The 22,051-nt window shown below is 29.6% G+C and overlaps 2 protein-coding genes, 1 long non-coding RNA gene and 1 pseudogene across 3 annotated transcripts; 3 read left to right on the top strand and 1 right to left on the bottom strand.

The window, feature by feature from the left end:
* Nucleotides 1-434: 434 nt before the first annotated feature.
* Nucleotides 435-1,840, bottom strand: LOC134828993 (phenylalanine--tRNA ligase beta subunit-like; annotated as a pseudogene).
* Nucleotides 1,841-2,035: 195 nt separating this feature from the next.
* Nucleotides 2,036-4,910, top strand: LOC134830139 (uncharacterized). The gene is made up of 2 exons (XM_063843525.1): nt 2,036-4,110; nt 4,534-4,910. Exons 1-2 carry the CDS (start codon nt 2,209-2,211, stop codon nt 4,819-4,821), a joined length of 2,190 nt encoding a protein of 729 aa, XP_063699595.1. The 5' UTR covers nt 2,036-2,208; the 3' UTR covers nt 4,822-4,910.
* A 1,864-nt stretch (nt 4,911-6,774) lies between these two features.
* LOC134830548 (sodium-independent sulfate anion transporter-like) lies at nt 6,775-10,064 on the top strand. Its single transcript, XM_063844064.1, has 6 exons — nt 6,775-6,863; nt 6,928-7,193; nt 7,247-7,421; nt 7,478-8,558; nt 9,391-9,457; nt 9,519-10,064. Exons 2-6 carry the CDS (start codon nt 7,079-7,081, stop codon nt 10,016-10,018), a joined length of 1,938 nt encoding a protein of 645 aa, XP_063700134.1. The 5' UTR covers nt 6,775-6,863; nt 6,928-7,078; the 3' UTR covers nt 10,019-10,064.
* Nucleotides 10,065-11,812: 1,748 nt separating this feature from the next.
* LOC134831975 (uncharacterized) lies at nt 11,813-12,149 on the top strand. The gene is made up of 2 exons (XR_010162032.1): nt 11,813-11,857; nt 11,910-12,149. It is a non-coding gene; the product is annotated as an uncharacterized LOC134831975 (long non-coding RNA).
* Nucleotides 12,150-22,051: the final 9,902 nt, after the last annotated feature.

Genomic DNA, 22,051 nt, shown 5'->3' with positions numbered 1-22,051 from the left:
TCTTTAATTAATTTTCAAAAAATATATCTTCCTCATATCTGAAAAAAAATCATTTCTCAAATAAATTGGGGATCAAAAATTAAAATAAAAAAATATTGATGAATTTATTTAGAAAGGTAAGAATTTTTGTGAGACAAAATTATAAAAAAAAATAAAATTAAGATTTGTAATTGGTGAAAAAAAAGTAAAATAAAATTAATTGAGTTATAAGTTAAAAAGTGTTAAAAGTAATTAATTAAAATATCAAAAAAAAAAGTTAGAAAACTTTAAAAAAAATATTATTGAATAAAAAGTGAAGAAAAGAGAATTGATTGTAAAAACAACAAATTAGAGAAAAGAGACAAGGAAAAATAAAAATATATTTATTCAAGAAATATTTTTGTGTGTTTTTTTCTAATTAATTAATTTTTACTATTTTATTTTTTTTACTCTGAAAGAAGCTAATTTTTAATGTTTTTTTGAATTTTTTTATTTATTAAAAAAATAAATAAATATTTAATTTAAATTTAATTGAATTCAAATTAATTAATTTTTAATAAATTTCTGCACTTTTAAGTGACTTTCATTTTTTAAAAAGAGAAAAGAAAGTTGTTAAAGTTGTTTTAATTCAAAAATATTTTATATACATATTGATGACTCATTTGCCTGTTTCGCTGTCATAGTTTCTGTTCTGTACGCGAGCTCGTGTTATTTTGTCACTTTTCCATCAGCTGAAACAACTTCGACAATCTCCGCGACAAATTTTTCCTTGCAATGCGACGAAAAAAGAGCAACAACTGTATCTAAAACGCATTTCGCTCGTGTCAAATCCGTCGCTGTGCACTCAATGAAGACATTTTTCGTGTTCAGCGTGATTTTTGAATGATCTCCGTTGATAATTGGAGGCAACGAGAGCACAATTCCGTTTGCGTCGTAAATTACGGGATACACGGGCGAATCTTTGATGATGGGTAAGTAAGCTTTCAACTGTGCATGTGTGCTATACAGCTCCATTAACTCAGCTGCGGTGAATTCTTTCTCTTGATTCAAGGGTTTGAACTTTATTTCCGCCGGAGGTTTCGCGTCATAGACAAAAGGACCTTTAATTGTGTCAAGATCATGCGTTCCAATTGCTACCAAAGCCCGTTTTCGACAAATATTTTGATGTAACTTGTCTTGCAAGTCGATAAAGCGCTCGTACGGTTCCTTCGTGAAGGTAATATCGCGTAAAATTGCCGCAACCACAAAGGGACGAATTTGCGATGAGGCTTCTTTGACTGTGAGTTTTTCATTTTTTCCATTTTTCGCAGGAATCGCTTTGAAAGTTGGCGGTTGTTCTTTTCCTTGAAACACGAGCAAGGCAGATGCGAGTCCCTCTAAGCTCAGAAGATCCGAACGATTTGCAGGCAGCTCAATTCTGTAAATGACTTTCAAAGCAGCTGAATCGCCTTGTTTCTTGCTCAACACTCCGACGTCACATCATCCAACTCGATGCCAAAGTCAAAGCAGAACAGAAGCTGGAAATTGAAGAAAAATTGCGTCCATGGAGATAAGATGCCGAGTGCCTTGAAGAGCTCATCTCGTTTCACGCCAATAACCGGCACTTTTTTTCACTCAAGTCGCGTCTCTTTGCTCTTTAAAAAACGGGAAAAATGGGAAAATTGATGAAAATTCGATGATTGTTATTAGACAGGCGTTAGTGCACAACAGGAGGCGCTACTCTCGACCGGAAGTGCACCGATTTTTCATTTCCGGCACCGATTTTTTCCATTTCCGGCACCGATTTTTTCCATTTCCGGCACCGATTTTTCCCCATGAGACGAATGTAATTGATAAGGACGGCAGCGCCATCTGGTCTCATTTATCAATTTCAGTCGTCTCAAAATTAGTTCCAATTTATGCCGCACATTCAGAAAGGCGCCCTGAAAAAAACTGAATTAGCGTGAAGCATATGGCAATTTCTTGTTTCTTGTCTCTGATTGGCTAAAATTCTCCATAGCTCAACCAATCATCGCCCTTCCTACAACTGTCATTCTCGCCGCTCGAAGTCTCAATAACGGCATTGAATTTCAACACAAAAAATTTATTTCCGCAAATTTTCCCTTTTAACTCTTCGGAAACGCAGTAAATGCCCCCTCAAAATCATCTCGCGCCAAAGTTGGAGTTGTGAGACGTGTTAATCGTGTGTTTCAGCGATTATTTGCGCGAAAAAAAGCCAAAAACTGCGACATGAGTAAGGATCCCGTGCCGTCATGTTTGCTCTGTGCAACACAGGAGAACTATTGTTTCAATTCGCCAGCGGACGTTTTTGCGTTGCTCGAGGTGCGGAAACGCAAGAAACTCGTACGACGCTGGCTCTCGAACCTGATATTTCTGCAACGCGTAAAATGGCGTCCGGATAGCCCGATTTTCATCTGCGAAGTGCATTACGCGAAAGACGACTTGGATCGCGTCGTACGTGAGAACGGCAAAACGGAAGTAAAGTTGGCGAGCGAGCAAGCGTTGCCCTGTTATCTCAAATTGGAGGATCGCGCGTTAAATAATCGCATCAAGAGCTTCCTGTTTCTCGTCGAGGAGCACGAAAAGTGTCTAAATATGGGAAATAAGTGGCTAGCGAAAGTTTTCAAGGACAAACGGTTCGCTTTGCTGCTCGGAAATCTCGTCAAAATCGAAATTTCGGAAAATTTGGAAGCAACAATCACCGAAAATGGCGAAATTATCGCCTTGGAAGACGCCATAAAAGCTGGTTTTGTCGAAAACAATCGTCGCATCATGTTTTGGTCACGTTTGCGTGGAATGATGAAGCACTACGAGGAAAAATACGCATCGCAACAAGTTGTTGTTGTCGTGCCTGAACAAATTATCACCAAACCTGGCAAAGTAGGGCGTCCCCGGAAGTTCCCCAAGGTCGAAATCCCCAAAATTGTCGAGAAAAAACCCCTCAAGGTCATCGTTCCCGCTGTAAATGCCCCGGAAGAGGAAGAAATTTCAACCACAACTTCAGATTCGGACTCCAGCAGTGTCGAAAACGCAACACCAACCTTCAAAATATTCAAAAGTATCCCCCAAGAGGACTTGCCTGTGCCGAAAATCGTTCAAGCCACAATTTTACCGAAGAATTTCGAGCGTCCCGTGAAACGAAGAATATCGGAGAACATAACTTCCTTCACAAAAATGTACAAAATGGAAGCCACAGGTCCAAAGGAGCTCAAAACGACCCTTTCTGACCCCAAAGATGACATCGTAACAGACATCCTGCCTCTTATCCCGTCGATGATCCGCAATTGTCTTCCCACATGGCACGTAATTAGTCGAAATGACGCCGTTTGTACACTCAAAATTGTGATTGTGCACGCTCCGGATGGCACAAAGAGACCTTATATCGTGAAAGCGGTAAAAGTCGATCAAAATCTCGTCGTTACCGGGTACTTGAATGGCCAAAAAATACAAAATGACGACATTAACCGGCACGAAAAGCAACTTTCGCAACAGGAACTCATCGAATTTATGCAAAATATTGACGATATTCCCTTCGAATTGCCGAAAAGTGTTGAAATTCACGAAAAAATCGTGAAAAATGACCCGGATCAACTGTCGTTCGGAGCTTTGGCGGAGAATTTGAACGCTTTTTCGGGAAATAATTGGAAACCGACGTGCATTGACAACGAAATGATCCTCATTTACAAAATCGATTTCTCGGATGTGCCTAAATTCAAGCGATACATTACCATAGATCGCGATTTGACCGTAACTATCTTCAATAATGGTCAAAATCGGCAGCCAGGAGAGCTGCTTGAAGGTTCCTTTCAAATGTATCCCTTGACAATGCCGAAAATCCATCGAATTCTGTCAACTTTGGATGAAACGGTCTTCGATAAGATTCTGCGACCCTCGAAATATCGCGAAAAATCGTTCGAGGAGAACATTCGCACCGAAGAGGATCATCGTGTGATGGAAGGAACCGTGAAAAGACACAAATGTACGCTTTGTGTGTACGAAAGTGACACTTTGAACTACGTCAAGCAACATTACGAGATCAAACATACGCCGCCAGATCGCAAATGTCCCGAATGCGATAAGGAAATGAACGCGACGCAGCTCAAAATTCACGCGAGATTCCACATTAAGAAGGTAAATTCACAAAAAATCCCTGAAAAATATTTTTTTTAAACAAAAATTCAATTTTTTTTATTAAAAAATATTTTTTTTAACAAAAATTCAATTTTTTTTAATAAAATTTTTTTATTTAATTTTTTAATTTATTTATTTTTATTTTTTTTTTTTTTTTTTTTTTTTTTTTTTTTTTTTTTTTTTTTTTTAATTTAGTTTTTTTTTATTTTTTTTTTATTTTATTTTATTTATTTTTATTTTTTTTTATTTATTTTTATTTATTTTTTTTTTATTATTTTTTATTATTTATTTTTATTTATTTTTTTTTATTTTATTTTTCAATTTTTTTATTTTAATTTTTTATTTTTAATTTAATTTTTTTTTTAACAAAAAATTATTTTTTTCAACAAAAATTCAATTTTTTTACCAAAAATTCAATTTTAGGTCAAATGCTCCATCTGCAACAAGGGCTTCGCCGACAGTCGTGACCTCAAGAAACACATCAATGTGCACAACAAGCCCACCGATCGCTTCCGTTTCCGCCAAAATGCCCTCAAGCCACACAATCAACAGCATTCCGACTCCGATGACAGTCTCTTGAAGCACGAGCCGTGCATGAAACTCGAAGACACCGATTCCGGACGACACTCGATGAGCGATGAGGATATTTTAAAGGCACCAATTCGCATGGATTCCGATGACGAGGGCGTTTTAATCATCAATGAGGCTTAAAAAATGATTTTTTTTTTCGTTGCCAGAAAAATTAGTTGTTAACTACTGAAAAATATTACATTTAATAAAAGTTATGTTTAAGTTTTTTAATTCATTAAATTTTTTGTTTTGTTTTAAAATCCCGACGAATTTCCATTGAATTTTATTATAAAAGTAATAAATTGGCATCAGATGGTGTGCTTTAATATTTTTGCTCAATATTGCATAAAATGTACATAAAAAAATATTTTTTGTATAAAAATCGCTTCATTTTGGGCTTCACTCATGGAGAAGAAGAGGAAATGTACAATATGATGTAACGTGCAGTTTAGGTGCAGTCGGCGATGCGATTAAATTTGATTTAACTAAAGTTGGTCCTGTGTGTTGGAAATGTAGAAAAAATTCAAAGCAGATTGGGTTAAAGTTGTGGTTGAACGACAAATTTTGTCGTATTTTTATTTTATTTTAATCTTTTCAATTTTATTTTTTTTTTCAAAAAATATAAATAAAAATAAATAATATTTATAAATATAAATCAAAATTTAAAAATTTCTAATAAAAAAAAATTAATTAAATTAAAATAAATAAAAATCATAAAAATAAAAATTTATCTTTTTTTTTATTTTAATTTAATTTTTTAAAGATTTCACTATATTTTTATTTTTTTTACAATTTTTATTTTATTTTTTAAGAAAAACCAAAAAAAAAAATATAAACTTTACCATTTAAGTATTATTTTTTTATTTATTATTTTATTTCTATTAATTTATTTATTTTTTGTTTAAAAAATTTCATTAGTGTTGATTTTTTAGATAATTTTAAGTCTATTTTAACATTTTTTAGATTTTAATTTTTTTAATAATTTTTTTTAAATAATATTCTTAACAATTCACAAAATCAATTTTTTTTCAATTTTATTTTTAATTTTTTTCATATAGGTAATTATATTCTACTTTAACAAATTTTACTAATCAATTTTAAAAATTTGAATTTAATTTAATTTTTTATTTATCAACTAAATTTTCTTAAATTTTTTTCTTTCCAAAAAAAAAATTAAAATAATGAAACTAGAATTCAACAAAGAATAAATAAATTTAAATTTGTTTTTTCAATTAATATAATTAAATTATTTTTTAAAAAATTAAACTAAATTTATTTTTTTTTTGTTGTATTTTGTATATTTTTTTTTATTTTATTTTATTTCATTTATTTTTTTTTTTTGAAAGAGAAAATCATTGAAAATTAAGATTATTGTTAAAATTAATTAAATTAAACAAAAATTTTAATTAATTTATTTAATTTTTTATTTAAATAAAAAATTTAATTTTTGAATTTATTTTAATTTTAATTTAAATTAATTAATTTATTTCTTTTATTTAAAATTTTTAAATTTAATTTTCAAATCAAATAGGTTTAAATTATTATTAAAACTCTTAATTTTTATTTGACTTTTTTTACATAATTTTTTTTTCACTGACAGACTTAAAACAAGAAAAGTCCTATTAAAAGTTCGAAGCTCGTTGAAAAATTTTTTTACACTTTCATATGTTTCTCATTGTTTAGATAGAACACATTTATCAAAACAACTGTGACAAGTTCGCTAAGCAAGATGCATGAAAGCAAGTGCAAAAACTGCCCCGGAAATTGAACCATTTTTCATGAAAAATCTCGGCCAAATTCATTATTTTTTCTTATTTCACGCCCGAAATCCCTTTGAGACTGAAAGAATTTCATAAAAAGTTTAATAAAAAATTTAATTTAAAATTTCAACGGAAAATTCGTTGTTTCCATTCACTTTTTTGCTGTTCTAATGAAACATTATTAGTCGTACGTGCGTCAATATTTTTGTTTTTTTTTGCAAAGTGTGACTTTAATTAGTAAATATTTACTTTTTTCTGTTTTTTTCTTGTCTTGTCAACAAGTGTTGTTAGTAAAATTGTCCCAATTGTTGTCGCGAGAAACAGATCATGAGGATATATTTTAGCATCAAATTAACGCAAATGCTCTAAATAGCAGCAAAATTGAGCTATCATGTTGTTTTAACAGTTAAACGTGCAACGAGGGTGTCGATTTTTACACTTTTTTAATACTTTTCGTACAAAAATTAACGAAATTTGTCATTTTCAGGGCATCCTAGCTCACAACGACATTGATACAGGATCCGTACTTGAACTTGAGTCTTATATTGTTGACATCCGACGCGAAAATTCTCAGTTTTTATTGTTCTTCTGATCGATCAACTTCAGTTGTGGCCTTTTAATTGTACCAAAAATACATTATGAGTGCCCGAAAAGCAGCAAATAGCAAGGAAAAGGGCTCTTACAGCATTCATGGTGTCTCAAATTCACAATTTTCGATAAACACAAGCGGATATGGGTCGAGCGATTTCATTTGTGAGTCTTTTTTGCCTTGATTTTGACGGTTTTTGACCTTTTTCTGCTTTTAGTGACACGAAAGGAGTCCGTAATAGACACTGCGAAGAAGATCAATCCATGGTTTAAGCAGAAATTGAAGAAAATCTTCCGAAAAAAGACAATTACGAAGCGACTTCCGATCCTGCAATGGCTTCCAAAGTACAATTCTGATGATTTTATCGGGGATTTGATCGCTGGAATGACTGTGTAAGTTAAAAATCATCAATTTTCGATCAAATTTTTGTAAATTTTTAATTTTTCAGAGGACTTACTGTCATTCCGCAAGCTCTCGCGTACGCCGGCATCGCTGGATTGCCTCCGCAAGCAGGTCTCTATGGCTCGTTCGTCGGATGTTTGCTTTATATCTTCATCGGAAGTTGTCGTTGTGTCAATATCGGACCCTCAAGTACGTCATCCTTCCTCACGGGTCAAGTAGCGGGCGGAAATTGGCCTCGAGCAATAGTTTGCGGCGTCATTTCGGGCTTTATTGAACTTTTAATGGGCATTTTTGGGCTTGGGTTCGTCATAGATTTCGTCTCCGGGCCAGTTTTGTCGGGATTTTCGAGTGCTGTGGCTATTATGATCTTCACGGGACAAATAAAATCCTTTTTGGGCATCCATGCAAAGGGATTTACGTTCATCCAGGTGTGGAAAACGATCTTGGCGGACATTCACAACACACGCGTCGGCGATACAGTGATGGGCGTTTGTTGCATGACGACTTTGTTGCTCATGAGACAACTGCCGAACGTGAAATTGGGCCCGAAAGATGACGATCACAAGAAAAAATGGCAAAAAGTCGTCAATAAAACACTTTGGATCATCGGGACAGCGAGAAATTTCATCGTAGTTGTCACAGCGACGATCGTTTCTTACAATTTAATCGAAAGCGGCGAAGGTCATTGGCTGAAAACAATCGGAGAAGTCCCGCCAGGCATCCCAGAATTCAAAATTCCGAAATTTTATAGCGAAGATGTCGTCAACGCCACAGGATTTGTCGTCGAAAAGGGAGAAACGTTCTGGGAGATGATCAGTTACATGAATATTGGACTTCTTGCGGTGCCTTTGATCGCCCTGATTGAGACGATGTCGATTAATAAGTCAGCTGCCAACGGAAAATCGCTCGATCCAACGCAAGAATTGATCGCCATCGGCTCGGGACAGTTGGTGAACAGCTTGGTAGGAGCTTATCCGGGAAATGCGTCGTTTTCGAGAGGTGCGATTAATAAAGCGTCGGGCGCAAGAACCCCCTTGGGATGTTTGTATTCGGGAGTTTTGGTTATTATTGCACTTTTGTACATGACGCCGTATTTCCAGTACATTCCGGATGCTGCATTGGCTGCGGTGAGTATTTTTTTGATCACGTGACTTGAACTTGGGGATGAAATTTTGTTAAAAAGATACAATTTGAACAAAAAGTTTTAAATTTTTAAAAATTTAAAGAAAATATTGTGAAAATTTTCAAATTTTTAGATATTAATTTTAATTTTTTTTCACAAATTTTTTAATAAATTAGAAAAATTCGATCAATTAGGAAAAAAAATGTGAAAAAACATAAATTTTCAAAAATAAATGATAAACTTTGATAAGAGTTTTTAACGAAAAATTTTTGATGCAAAAAAAAATCAAAAGAAAAATATGAGAAAATCGTTTGAGTTTTGATAAAAATTCTTAAAAAATTTAAAATAATTTAAAAAATTATTTTTTTTTTAAATTTGGTCATAATTTTTAAAAATTGATGAAAAAATTATTTTTTTAAATTTTTAAAAATTGATGAAAAAATTATTTTTTTAAATTTTTAAAAATTGTTAAAAATATTATTTTTTTAAAAATTGATAAAAATATATTTTTTTAATTTTTCGAAAATTTTTAATAAATGAAAATATTAAATTTTAAAAAAAAAAAAATTTAAAAAAATTGAAAACTTTAAAAATTTGTGAAAAAATATAAAATTCAACAGATTTGGATAAAAATGTGTCAAAAAATACAAATTTAGTTAAATAATTCTTCAAAATATGACAATTTTCTACAATTTTGGAGAAAATATTTGTCAAAAAATCGATTTTTCTTCAAAATTTCATCAAAAATTTCGTAATTTAGAAAAATTTTGTTCACAATTCTTATTTTTTTTTTTAAACTCATCTAAAAATTTTGAATTTCTTACCTTTTTCCGCAGGTAATCATGTCTTCCGTCATCTTCATGGTCGAATATGCTGTCGTCAAGCCACTCTGGAGAAGCAAAAGTAAGTCTCAATACCAAAAATCTCCCAAAAAACCTCAATTCTCACCTTTTTTCTCCCTCAGGAAGCGATTTAGTGCCCGGACTCACAACTTTCGTGTGTTGCCTTTGCTTTGGCATCCCCGTGGGAACCTTCATCGGCATCGCTGTCAACATTCTCTTCGTACTTTATCACGCAGCACGTCCCAAAATCCAAGTTGACAAACGCGTAACATCCGGTCTCCACACAAAATTCCTCTTTATCACGCCAGATCGCTGTTTGATGTTCCCGAGCGTCGAATACGTGCGAAATTTAATCAACAAAGAAGCGCTGCGAAATGCCACGCCAGTCGTCATTGATTGCACGCACATCTACGGCGCGGATTATACGGCGGCAATGGCGATCCAAATGCTGCTAAATGACTTTGCGTCGCGCCAACAACCGATTTTCTTCCTGAATTTGAAGCCAAGTGTCGCCGAAACGTTCGAAGAAGCGGAACTGGACTTCCATTTGTTTTACTCGTATCACTTGCTGGAACAGGCGATTGATGATTCGAAAGTGCTTGAGGTTTCTACGAAGTTGTAAAAGTTTTTTTAAAGGAATAAATTTTGTGTTTTTAGGTAAATTTGCATAAAAATACAAATTTTTCATGCATTTCCGGAGATAAAAGTGGTCGATTCTCGTTACTGACCAACATTGCGGGTGACCAAATGTCTCTTCGTTTGTAATTTTTGATGCAAGGAACGACTCAACTGTAAAATTGTGTGCTTTGAGCTTGAAAAATTTGCACATCAAGACGATTCACAGCAAAAATGCATCAAATTCCCTTCACTTGAGAGGATTTCTCGAACAAATTTGTCGTCATGACGCCTTAAATTGATGCTTCTTGACCCCTTGAGAGCAAAAATTATCATAATTCTCAATGAAACATTGAACTTTTTCCTCGTAACGACGCATTTTTCATCCAAAAGCGCGCCTAAAAATAGAAAAAATCCAGAATTATCGCATAAATTTATGGGACTAGACAAAATCAAGTACCGGAAAGATTAAAATTAACTCACAAAAGTTGGTTTTCCCGTCAAAAAAGTCCTTAAATCGTACATTCACGTGCTAAAAACTGCCTTTTTGTGTCTCGAAATGGAATTCTGTTATACATTTTCATGATTTCTCTCCAAAAATTTTCAACGTGAACGAGAATCTACACAAAATTTGAGCGAAAAATCCTTTTTGAGAGGGAAATTGTGGAAATTTATCCCCACTCCGAGTGGTTTACATCGTATAACTTACACATTTGTGGCTGATTTTAGCAGAAACTCATTTAAAAGTTGGAGAAATTTCATCCCTACTACTTTTTCGTTCGAGTATGAAGTCCTGTGGAACTCATTTCTTTTGAGAATTTTTGCTCGTTTTGGTTTTTAGCAAATTTTAATCATGCAACGGTAAATAAAAAGCGACATTGGAAGCCAAATAGCTTGCATACTGTCAAATATTTGCGTAAGGTTTTGTAATAATGATTTTGCTGCTATCAGTTTTCGTCCAAAATTCGTCGGAATTCATTAAAATAATTATTATTGTTGATAACATTTGATATCAGCGAATGCTTATCTGTTTTTTTTAGTGATATCAAATAAGTGCACACCCATTTTGATGAGTTTTGGATGTTATTAAATGCGATGTGGTTGAAAGATTGATGAATTTCAGTAAGAGATTTAACTTTTGAGGTCCTAAATTTTTCTTTAAAAGGCTTTAATTCAACTCTTGAAGTCCTAATTTCAACTTTGAGGTCCTAATTTCAACTTTTTGCATCTGAAATTTAACTCTTGGGGTCTTAAATTTTCTCTTGAAGGCTTTAATTCAACTCTTGAGGTCAAAATTTCAACTCTTGGGGTCTTAAATTTATCTCTCAAGGTCTTAAATTTTCTCTTGAAGCCTTAAATTCAACTCTTGAAGTCCTAATTTCAACTCTTGGGGTCTTAAATTTATCTCTCAAGGTCCTAAATTTTCTCTTAAAGCCTTAAATTGAACTCTTGAAGTCCTAATTTTAACTCTTGGAGTCTTATTTTTTTCTCTCAATGACTCAAATTCAACTCTTGGGGTCCTAATTTCAACTATCGGGGTCTTAAATGTATCTCTCAAGGTCTCAAATTTCTCTCTCAAGATCTTAAATTCTCTCTTTGGGTCCTAAAACTCTCTCTCAAAGTCGCGAATCTCTCTCTCAAATTCTCAACTTCTCTCTTGAGGTCCTAAACTCAAAACTTTAAGACCCCATTAAACAAAAATAACTCATTTCGTATCAAAATTCATCAATTTTTTAACCACAGAGTACATTCCTTATCAAAATTCACAACTTTCATTGCATGGCTTCACCTAAAATGACATCAGTTAAAACTTGTTCAAGCCCAAAAGATGTTCAAATCACAAAAGGTACCATTTCATGCCTAAAAAACGAAGAAATTTAAAACTTTTTCTCTTGAAGAATTTAATTTTATATACCTTCGTCATTTTTCTAATGATGATCTCATCAAAAGATATTTTCGTAAATGCAAAAGCAATCGATCAAAATTTTCAAGTACTGAGCAACGACGATGGAACTCATATCGATATTGAATTCGCACTTGACATGCATTTGGACATCAAAGTGAATGGACAACATGTTACTTCAACGACTGAAATTCCAACGACTTCTACTACTTTTTATTCTACAACTCCAAGCTAAAATTTAACAGAAAAAAAAAAAACTATAAAATCACGTACTTTTTCCCCATATTTACCGGAAAATCAATAATTCTTGCCTTACTCCACATTCGGAATTCCATTTTCCTATTTTTTTTTCAGAAAATTTATGAATTTTCACTACTGACGTATGAAATATATAACACTATGAGGCATTTTTATCACATTTTTTTTCCTTCACATCCCATTCCATCACGTGCTTAACATCCAGGATGACTCGAGCAACCACAAAGAAATCTTTTTTTTTGCCATTATCGTGAATTACTGGCACGTACTTTCACGTGAAAGGCACATTTTCTGCATTTTACGTTGAAAAAAAGTACATTCTGACTCGAAAAATGTGAGCGGATGCATTTTTATTGTTCCAATTCGTGTGAGCAACGAACATATGTTTCGTCGTTTCATGTAAAAAGTTTTTTTTTTGTCTGTTTTTGACACAAGAAAAAAACTTTTGTGAAGGAAAATGCGAGAAAAAGAGTAAATCTGGACAAAGAAAGAAACTTTTTGTCTGAGATTATATCAATTTAATGGTTGTTTGTCCATTTTTCCCAACTTTGTCTTTGAAATGAGCTCGAAAATTCATAAAAAAATTTTTTTTAGATTAAAACTTATTTTTTTTTCTTCAAATTACTTCGAGTTTGCAGTAATTTAAATAAAATATCCGCACGGTGTGCGAAATAACGGAAGAAAAACAAAAAGAACGATAATTTTATGAGTCTAATGATGACGATATCATCAAACTACGAGTCCATTAAAGAAAATATTTGTCTAGTTTTTTTTTCTTTTTACTCGTTTAAATTCAAATAAAATGAAAAAAAAATTTTTTTTATAGTTTTCCTTTCGCAAAAAAATTCGACCTTGTCCTCGTCTTTGTAGTAAAATTTTATTCCCCACAAAATTTTCGGGTGTTTTGTTTATTTAATGATGGGCCTTTTTGTCGAAAAACGAAGCAATTTCACAGGAAACTTTTATTTGTTTTAAAATTTTATGCCGTTTTAATCCGTTTAGGACTCGTTTTTCGCTGGAAATTTGTCTAGACCGGAACCAAAGTATTTGCCTTTGACTTCCTTTTTAGGCACTCTTTAATTGGATTATGTCGAGATTTTGTTAAATTGTTCTTTTTATTGATTTTCTCTTACATTTTTTTTTATTGAACACGAAAAAATTGCATTATCGAAATTGTTTCTCTCAATTAGTGAAATGGATATTGTTTTATATTTTTGTGACAGATAAAAGTTTATCTTTCATAATTTTTTCAATGACAAACTTGTTTATGGAAGGAATTGCTTGAAAATGCATTGAAAACGTAATATTGACGCAATTCTGGGAAAAAGGAAGGACAGACAATGCCTTAAAGGCAGCTTTCATAAGGAATTAGGTAAGGTTTTGTTCTATTTATGGAAAAACTTTTATAAGATGCCACTCATTTTTTTTATTAAAGAAAATATTATTTTACAATATTCTTTCTTTTAAGATTATTGCAATTTTTACTGTTTACATTCTTTCGTTGTCCGTTTCATTTATTTGAAAATGAAAATTAAGTCCATAAATTTGTTACAAATATTAACGAATTTTAAGGAAAAGGAAATATTTTGATCAGAATGGTGACAAATTTCATAAAAATATTTTCTGAAATGCTTATAAATATTTTTTTTCTTTAGTTAATTTTGATTTTTTTTTTTCTTATTTTAATTTTTTATTAATAATTTTATTATTTTTAATTTATAAAATTTATAAAAATAATAATTGTATGGCAAATTCAATATAAATTTGGTAAAAATTAAAAATAATTAGAATGTTTAATTTAATAAAAATAATTTGAATTATTATTAATAATTTAATTCAACTATAAATAAAAATTTAAAAAAAATAAATATTGAAATTAATTAAATATTATTAAATAAATATTTTAAATATTATTTAAAATAATTAAAAAAATAAAATGTAAAGAAATTAAATTAAATTTTAAATTAATTTTTAAAAAAATTAATAAATAAAAATATTAAATTAAAAATTTAATTTTAAACAATTTTAATTAATAAAACTTGACGAAATACATTTTGAAAATCAATTTAAAAAAATCAAAGTGAAACATTTCACTCGAAATCCAATATTCCTTTTTCTTCGAATAAACTGAAACGGTGAAAATATTTTTCCGATACTAAATGCTTTTCTATGAAAATGTTGTTAAGAGTTTCGTATTAATTTTTTTTATTGCATAATAAAATGTAAACAAATTGCAATTTTGTTCCTTTACTATGAATTTACAATGAATTTTTACCTCTTATCAATTTCAAAATCAATTTATTTTTTTTAATTAAAAATATCTTGTTTTTTCTCGTAATTTCTCGTGAATATTTGTAACTTTATTTTATTTTTTCGAGAAACACTGAGAAAAATATTTCTCAAAATCATTACAAAGCGAACTTTTAGTTTCGATTGAATAAAAATTTAAAATATAATTTTTTTTTAATTCAAAAAAAAACTCTCAAATTACAAATACGTTAAAAAAATTTTTAAAGCAAGTTTTGAACGAATACGAAGCTCAAGGAAGGAAAATACATGATAACTCAATTAAAAGATCCATTAAAATGTATAGTTGAAAGTTTTAGCATTTTAATACTTTTCAAAGAATTTACAAGCTGCACTCCTTTTCATGTTAATTGCGCTCCGTTCGGATGGAGATGATGATAATGAACGATAAATAAGACAATAATTGGGTTAGAAATCTGCTTTAAAGATAATTACTATGCAACGAGTTTCAATGCTTTTGTTCAAAGAATATTTTTTAATGAAATTTTTTACCGAAGCTTTTAAAGTATTTCTTCAATAAAATTTAAATTTGACAAAATTTTCCGCTCCTTAAAATATCTTTTTTGCTAATAAAACTACGAACCTTCTCCGAAATCAATAACCCCGTAAAAACATCAAAACCGATAAAATTAAATTAAATTATTGTCTCGTGTGGCTCGTGTCTAATTAGCATTTGTGACTCAAAAACGTTTAAAACCCAAATCAATTAGTCTTGATCTCTTTAACATTTTCAACCTCGAGCTTTGTGATATTTTTAACCAACGTACTAATTGCTTCATTTTTCACGTGACTTCTTTTCAGGTGACGCAACTCATCAACTTGCAAAAAGATCAACGTATCGAAGTTAATTAATTTTCTACTCATTTTCATTCATAAATTAGATTTGACAACGTCAATGCAGTCTGGCGTTAAACTGATGCCGCTCGTTATGTAAAGTGACGCAAAAGGATTTGTTCACTATGAATTTATCGAGGATGTAAACGGTTGAAAGTTAATGAAGGTAAATTTGTAGGATTTCAAACTATTTTTAAACTTTTGTGCTTTAAAAAAAATTAATTAAAAAATTAACTCTTTTCAACAATTTCTATGCAATTACCATTTTTTTTTTCAAAGTTGAATATTCTAGAAATGAGAAAAAAAAACAAACTTTTCAAAGTCGTCTCAAGAGAATAACTTTTCAAATTCATCACTTTTGTTTGTTTTTTTTTTGTTTATTTATAGTAAGTTTTGATTCTTTTTCTGTATTGGAAGCAAAGATATTTTCTCTCGTTTTCGAAAAAAAAACTCGCATCCCAAGATAAAAGAATTAAACTTAAGACAACTTCTGTTCTCTCATTGTTTACTGTTGTTGTTATAAATTGAATTTTAAAGTTTCCTCCGCTTATTTAATGCAACTTCGTTTTAATGGAAAAAAAATTAAAAATAGCTCCTAAAGGGTTTCTATGTCTGTCTTTTAAAGAAATTTTAGATATTAATAAATTTAATGTATGAATGGTGTGTATTTGCCTCATTAAAGTCACAGTACGATTAACAGATTTTTAGATATATATTTTTTTTTATTTTTTAGGTAATATAGAATTTAATATCTCATAAGAAGATGATTCTTATTACAAATAGCATCACATTTGATGCACGAAAATTAATCAATCCAACTTGGTAGCTTATTAAATCAATAAAAATTATCTTGTCTCAAATTACATATCTCACTAAATTACAATTGTTGACATCACAAAGAGTCGAAACACAAGGGCTTACCAAAAAAGATTGCAATATTCATGAGTTTCATCGTCTTTTAGGTAACATCAAAGGATCAATTTTTATATATATATACCAATTAATCTTTTATCAGACTTAGTCAGAGGAAGAATTATTTCTTTTGAAATTATATGAAATGAGAAAAATAATTCTTGGTTTAATATAGTTTCATCAAATTTCAAATTTCCTGTCCAGCTACGAGATATTTCTGCATTCCGAAGAATCACATCACAAGTTTAGAAGGATATTAAAATTGTCTGATTCTGTGAACGTAATACTGAGTCTTTTATGGCAGACCATATTATCTAATATCAAATGTTTCCGGTTTATGTCATTATTTGCATTACAAAGATGTTGATCCAATTCTCCGAATCAGAATACAAATATTTTAAAGACTTCATTGTTTTCTTTGTGCTCTGTCACAAACGTTTTTCCAAAATATCAATAGACTCAAAAGCTTCGATATTTTGTTGAAAACCTAAAATTTTGTCAAAACTTTTTAATTGATTAATTTTTTAACTTAATTTTAAAAGAAAAATATGCCAAAATATCATAACTTACCTCTTTGACAACATAAAATGCGCTTTAGTCAATCTTACCGTAACACAAAATTTTTTATCGTTCCTTCCCGTTTCCGATTCATAGGCTAACACAAGCTTTATTTATGCAACAGCTTTAACTTGTTTTGCAACAATTTTTCATCTCACTCGTCTAACTTGCAACGTTTGCATTATGAATCAAGTGCAACTATTCCTCACACACGATGCGATATTAAAAATCTATTTATTTTATTTTTTGCTGTATTTTAACATTGAAGGGAAAATGTTGAGCTATGTGTTTATTCTATTTGGATTTTTTTTTTTCGTTTGAACAAGGGAGATAAGCGTAAAATAATCGAAGGAAAGTGAATTAGAGTGAGTTGAATTAATTTTGAAAAATTATAAAAAATTACCTTCAGTTTAAGAAGCTTTTTTACAGTTGAGTTATTTTTAGCTCTTTCAAAGAGAGATTTTCATTAAATTTTTTCCACATAAATTTTTCATTAATAAAAAATGAAAAATTTACAAACAACTCAATCAAAAATTCAGATTATAGCAAAATAATTAGTTTCCCTTGGTTTGTGCTTAATCGCCTTCAACATGCAACGTTGTTATTGTTCGTCGCCGACTTTTCATTCTTTCCTGGTTTCTCGAGCGGTAAACAACAATGGCTCGCTTGAGTGTCGTAAAAGAAACAATCAAATCCAGCAAAATCAAGTTGACGAAAATAATTGTCGACCAAAATTCCGGATTTTACGAGTCAACGCGGTATATTCTCATAGCGGCACAAGCATTTGCTGTCATGCCTTTGTGCGGATTGTTATCACGAAAAGTCGATGGGAAATTGGATGATTTGAAGTTTCGATGGGGTTCGGTGAATACAATTTACAGCGTTTGCTGCATCATTTCGATTGGAGTGATGTGCGGATTTTCCGCAGTTAGCACCGTTTTTCAAGGCGGATTGAAAATTGGAAAAATTTGTAAGAAATTTTCCTTTAAATTCTGTAAAAAAAAATAGAAATTATTGATTTTTTTTCTCTACTCACCTTTATAGCTCCATTAATTTTCTACTTGGTAAATTTCGTAATTCTGATTCAATTTTTTTTGCTCGCTAAAAAATGGCCCGCATTGATGTCTTATTGGAAGTCAATTGAAGATACGTTGCCCAAAAATCGGAATCGTCCTCGAATTTGTTACAGCATCCATTTTTTCAGCATTTTTATACTTTGTATCTCGTTCGTGGAGCATTCCATGTCGATTGTTAGTAACTTGGTGAATGTTATAGAATGCTATAACGGGCAACAGTCAATTACGGAATCCTTTTTTCGGTCTCACTTGGGCTTCATTTTCAACATTATCGAGTACAATTTTTATCTGGCGCTTTTTACGAAGTGGATGAACATCATTAGTACCTTTAATTGGAGCTTTATGGATTTGTTTATAATTATTATAGCGATTGGATTGTCAAATATGCTGCGACGGTTGAATGGATTTTTGTTGAGACAAGATGTTTTTGATAAAGGGGAAGCTTTTTGGGCGGAACAGAGGAAAAGTTATCGGAAAGTTTATGATTTGATTGCTGAAGTAGATGACAAAATATCGACTTTGACGTTGATATCGTTCTCGAATAATCTGTTTTTCATCTGTTTGCAACTTTTGAATAGTTTGCTGTAAGTTTTTTGAAAAAAAAAATTTTTAATTTAATTTAGTTTGATTTAATTTTAATTTAGTTTAAAATAATGGATTAATTTTTAATTTAAAAAATTAATTAATTAATAAATTAAAATTAATTAATAGTTTTATTATTAAAGAAATTTTTTAAATGAAATTTTAATTCAAAATTATAATTAAAATTAATTATTTTCAATATTTTAATTAATTTTAAAAATTTTAAATGAAAAATTTTCAAATTATTCATAAGTTTTAATTTAAATTAACTATTAATAATATTAAAATAATTTTGAGAATTTTTTTTTTGCAATTTTTATTAAAATTTATGAAAAAATTATTATTTTAGGTTAAGTTTATGAATTTATTAATTATTTTAAATTAATTTTAAAAATTTTTCAAAGAAAGTTTATTTAAAAATATTTATAAATTTTTATTAATTAATTATTTTAAATTAATTTAAATTGTTTTTAATTAATTAATTCATAAATCTTAAAAAAAATTAAATTTATTTTTAATTATTAATTAATTAAGTATTTAAAATTGTTTAAAAAATTAAAATTAAAATTTTCAAAATTAAAAAAAAGTTAAATATTTTTTAAAATAATTCATAAATTATAATTGAAATTAATTACTTTGAATTTTAAAACTATTTAGGTAAATAATTTTTTTTTTATTTATATATTTTTGTTCAATTTTATTATTTTTAATTTTAAAAAGTAAAAATTTAAAAAAATATTAATTTATTATTTATTTTAAAAATTTTAATTTTTTTAATTTTCTTACCAATTTCAGTGAAATGCCGAAACTCTACGAAGTCTACTTCTGGTTTTCGCTCAGTTTCCTGATCGCCCGCACCTGTCTCATCGTCATAACCTGCTCCTACATCAGCGAAGAGTCTCGCAAGCCTCTTGTGGTTTTCCGTAAAATCCCCTCGGAACGATGGTGCTTGGAAGTCAAACGCTTTTTCGATGAAATTACGTCATCGAGCATCGGTTTAACGGGAAAACGCTATTTTCGTGTCACGCGTGGCTTATTACTCACAATTACGGGCACCATAATTACGTACGAACTGATCTTATTCAATTTCAATCAAGACGAGGACCAAAATATCGGAAATTGTACATTTCATCCGCCAATTGCGATTCCAAATTTACCACAGAACGTAAATGGGTCGAACATTTCGACGGAAAATCGTTGGTTTCATTAGAAATATTTTAATTTGTTTAACAGACACCCATCAATTATCGATTGATTTTTGGAATTTAGTCGCCAATAATTGTTTCAAGTGAAGAAAATCTAAAATTTAGAGTTAGTTTAGTTTGGATCGCGTCTCGCCGATATTTATAAATTTTGGTTTGTTAAGTTTGGCAATTTTGTCGACTCATTCAGTAAAAGAATAATTAAAATTTAGTGTAAAATAATTTAAAAAATTTTTTTTTAAATTAATTTTTATTTCCGCTGAAATTTGATTGAACTGCGGCACAGGTGCAAATTTGATCATTTTTATGAAATTTGTCGATAATTATGTTTTTTATTTGTGGTTTCATAGACAAATAAATAATAAATTTCTATAGAAATGTGATTTACAAAAATTTGCATTAAAATTTATAATGCAGTTCGTGGAAACCTTATTCATCATATTTTATTTATCCTTTTCAGTAAAAAAATTTTAATAAAAAAACTTATTAGAAAATATTTTAAATAGGAAAAAAATTTTTAATTTAGGTATTTAAAAGAAATTTTTCTTAAAAAGTGAAATGCCAAAACTCTACGAAGTCTACTTCTGGTTTTCGCTCAGTTTTGATCGCCCGCACTTGTCTTATCGTCATAACCTGCTCCTACATCAGCGAAGAGTCTCGCAAGCCTCTTGTGGTTTTCCGTAAAATCCCCTCGGAACGATGGTGCTTGGAAGTCAAACGCTTTTTCGATGAAATTACGTCATCGAGCATCGGTTTAACGGGAAAACGCTATTTTCGTGTCACGCGCGGATTATTACTCACAATTACGGGCACCATAATTACATATGAACTGATCTTATTTAATTTCAATCAAGACGAGGACCAAAATATCGGAAATTGTACATTTCATCCGCCAATTGCGATTCCAAATTTACCACAGAACGTAAATGGGTCGAACATTTCGACGGAAAATCGTTGGTTTCATTAGAAATATTTTAATTTGTTTAACAGACACCCATCAATTATCGATTGATTTTTGGAATTTAGTCGCCAAAAATTGTTTCAAGTGAAGAAAATCTAAAATTTAGAGTTAGTTTAGTTTGGATCGCGTCTCGAAAGAGACCGATATTTCCTGTTTTAAATTAAATAAAAATTAATTTCGAAAAAAAATGGCAAAAACAAGCAAAATTTTGTTAATTTGTTTGGCAATTTTGTCGACCCACTCAGTAAAAGCCAATAATGCCATCAACAGATTGGCCAGGATGCAAACGATGGTGAGTGAAAATTGCAAAAAAAAAATGTATTTTAGGTAAAATTTTAATAACTTTCCGCTGAAATTTGATTGACCTGCGGCACAGGTGCAAATTTGATCATTTTTATAAAAGTTTTCGATAAATATGTTTTTTATTTGTGGTTTCATAGACAAATAAATAATAAATTTATATTGAAATGTGATTCCATTACAAGTTGGACGAGATATTTTTATTGCATTAAAATTTATAATGCAGTTCGTGGAAACCTTATTCATCATATTTTATTTATCCTTTTCAGTAAAAAATTGAAAAAACAGGATTTTAATAAAAAAACTGTATGTAGAAAATAAAAAGGAAAAAAATTTTTAAGGGTTTAGGTATTCGTAAAAGAAAAGACAAGATAAGAGTTTAAATTAAATTTTCAATGAATTTTGTAATCTGAAAATTTTTATAAAAAGCGTTTCTGAATGAAAAAAAATTAAACGATAGATAAAAGTGGTTTTATATAAAAATTGAAAAAAAAAATCTTGAATCCTATAAAAAGAAAAAAAATAATTATTTAAAAAAAAATATTGAATATTTAAATAAAAAAAAAATAAAAAATAAATAAATTAATTTTAATAATTTATAATTTAATTATATAAATAATTTTATTGAATTAAATATAATAAATTAATTCAATCAATTACATTTTAAACTTTATTCATGAAACGTTAAATTTAAAATTAATTAAAATTAAATTAAATTAAACTAAATTAATTAATTAAATTTTTAATTAATTCAATATAATAAATAATATCATATTTTTTTTAATAAAAATTTTAATATTAAAAAATTATAAATTATTTAAAAAATTTTAATATAAATAAAAATTTTAATAAATACAAAAAAAAATTTTTGGACAAATTTTTCTATGATCTTATGAACTTTCTATTATATTTTAAAAATAAATTTAAAAATAAATAAATTTATTTTTAAAATATTTTTTATTTATAATAATTTTTATTAATTTTCAATTTTATTTTTTTTTTTAAATTCAAATTGTATTTTAATTTAATTGTATAAATTTTATTTGTACAAAAATTCTTATTTTTTTTTTTAATTTCAGTCTAAAAAACGATTTTTTTGCTTAAATTATTTACATTTTAAATTAAAATATTTCATATCCTATTAAAA

This window comes from Culicoides brevitarsis, chromosome 2 (genome assembly GCF_036172545.1).
Source record: "Culicoides brevitarsis isolate CSIRO-B50_1 chromosome 2, AGI_CSIRO_Cbre_v1, whole genome shotgun sequence".
NCBI classification, from domain to species: domain Eukaryota; kingdom Metazoa; phylum Arthropoda; class Insecta; order Diptera; family Ceratopogonidae; genus Culicoides; species Culicoides brevitarsis.
This window is presented reverse-complemented; position numbering and strand designations above follow the sequence as displayed.

What these genes read in the sequence shown, in the direction of transcription:
- LOC134830139 (XM_063843525.1), top strand. Translation starts at nt 2,209, where the DNA reads ATGAGTAAGGATCCCGTGCCGTCATGTTTGCTCTGTGCAACACAGGAG. An exon ending in CGAGATTCCACATTAAGAAG is followed by an intron (nt 4,111 to 4,533) that starts GTAAATTCACAA and finishes ATTCAATTTTAG; the next exon opens with GTCAAATGCTCCATCTGCAA.
- LOC134830548 (XM_063844064.1), top strand. Translation starts at nt 7,079, where the DNA reads ATGAGTGCCCGAAAAGCAGCAAATAGCAAGGAAAAGGGCTCTTACAGC. An exon ending in TGGGTCGAGCGATTTCATTT is followed by an intron (nt 7,194 to 7,246) that starts GTGAGTCTTTTT and finishes TTCTGCTTTTAG; the next exon opens with TGACACGAAAGGAGTCCGTA. An exon ending in CGGATGCTGCATTGGCTGCG is followed by an intron (nt 8,559 to 9,390) that starts GTGAGTATTTTT and finishes CTTTTTCCGCAG; the next exon opens with GTAATCATGTCTTCCGTCAT.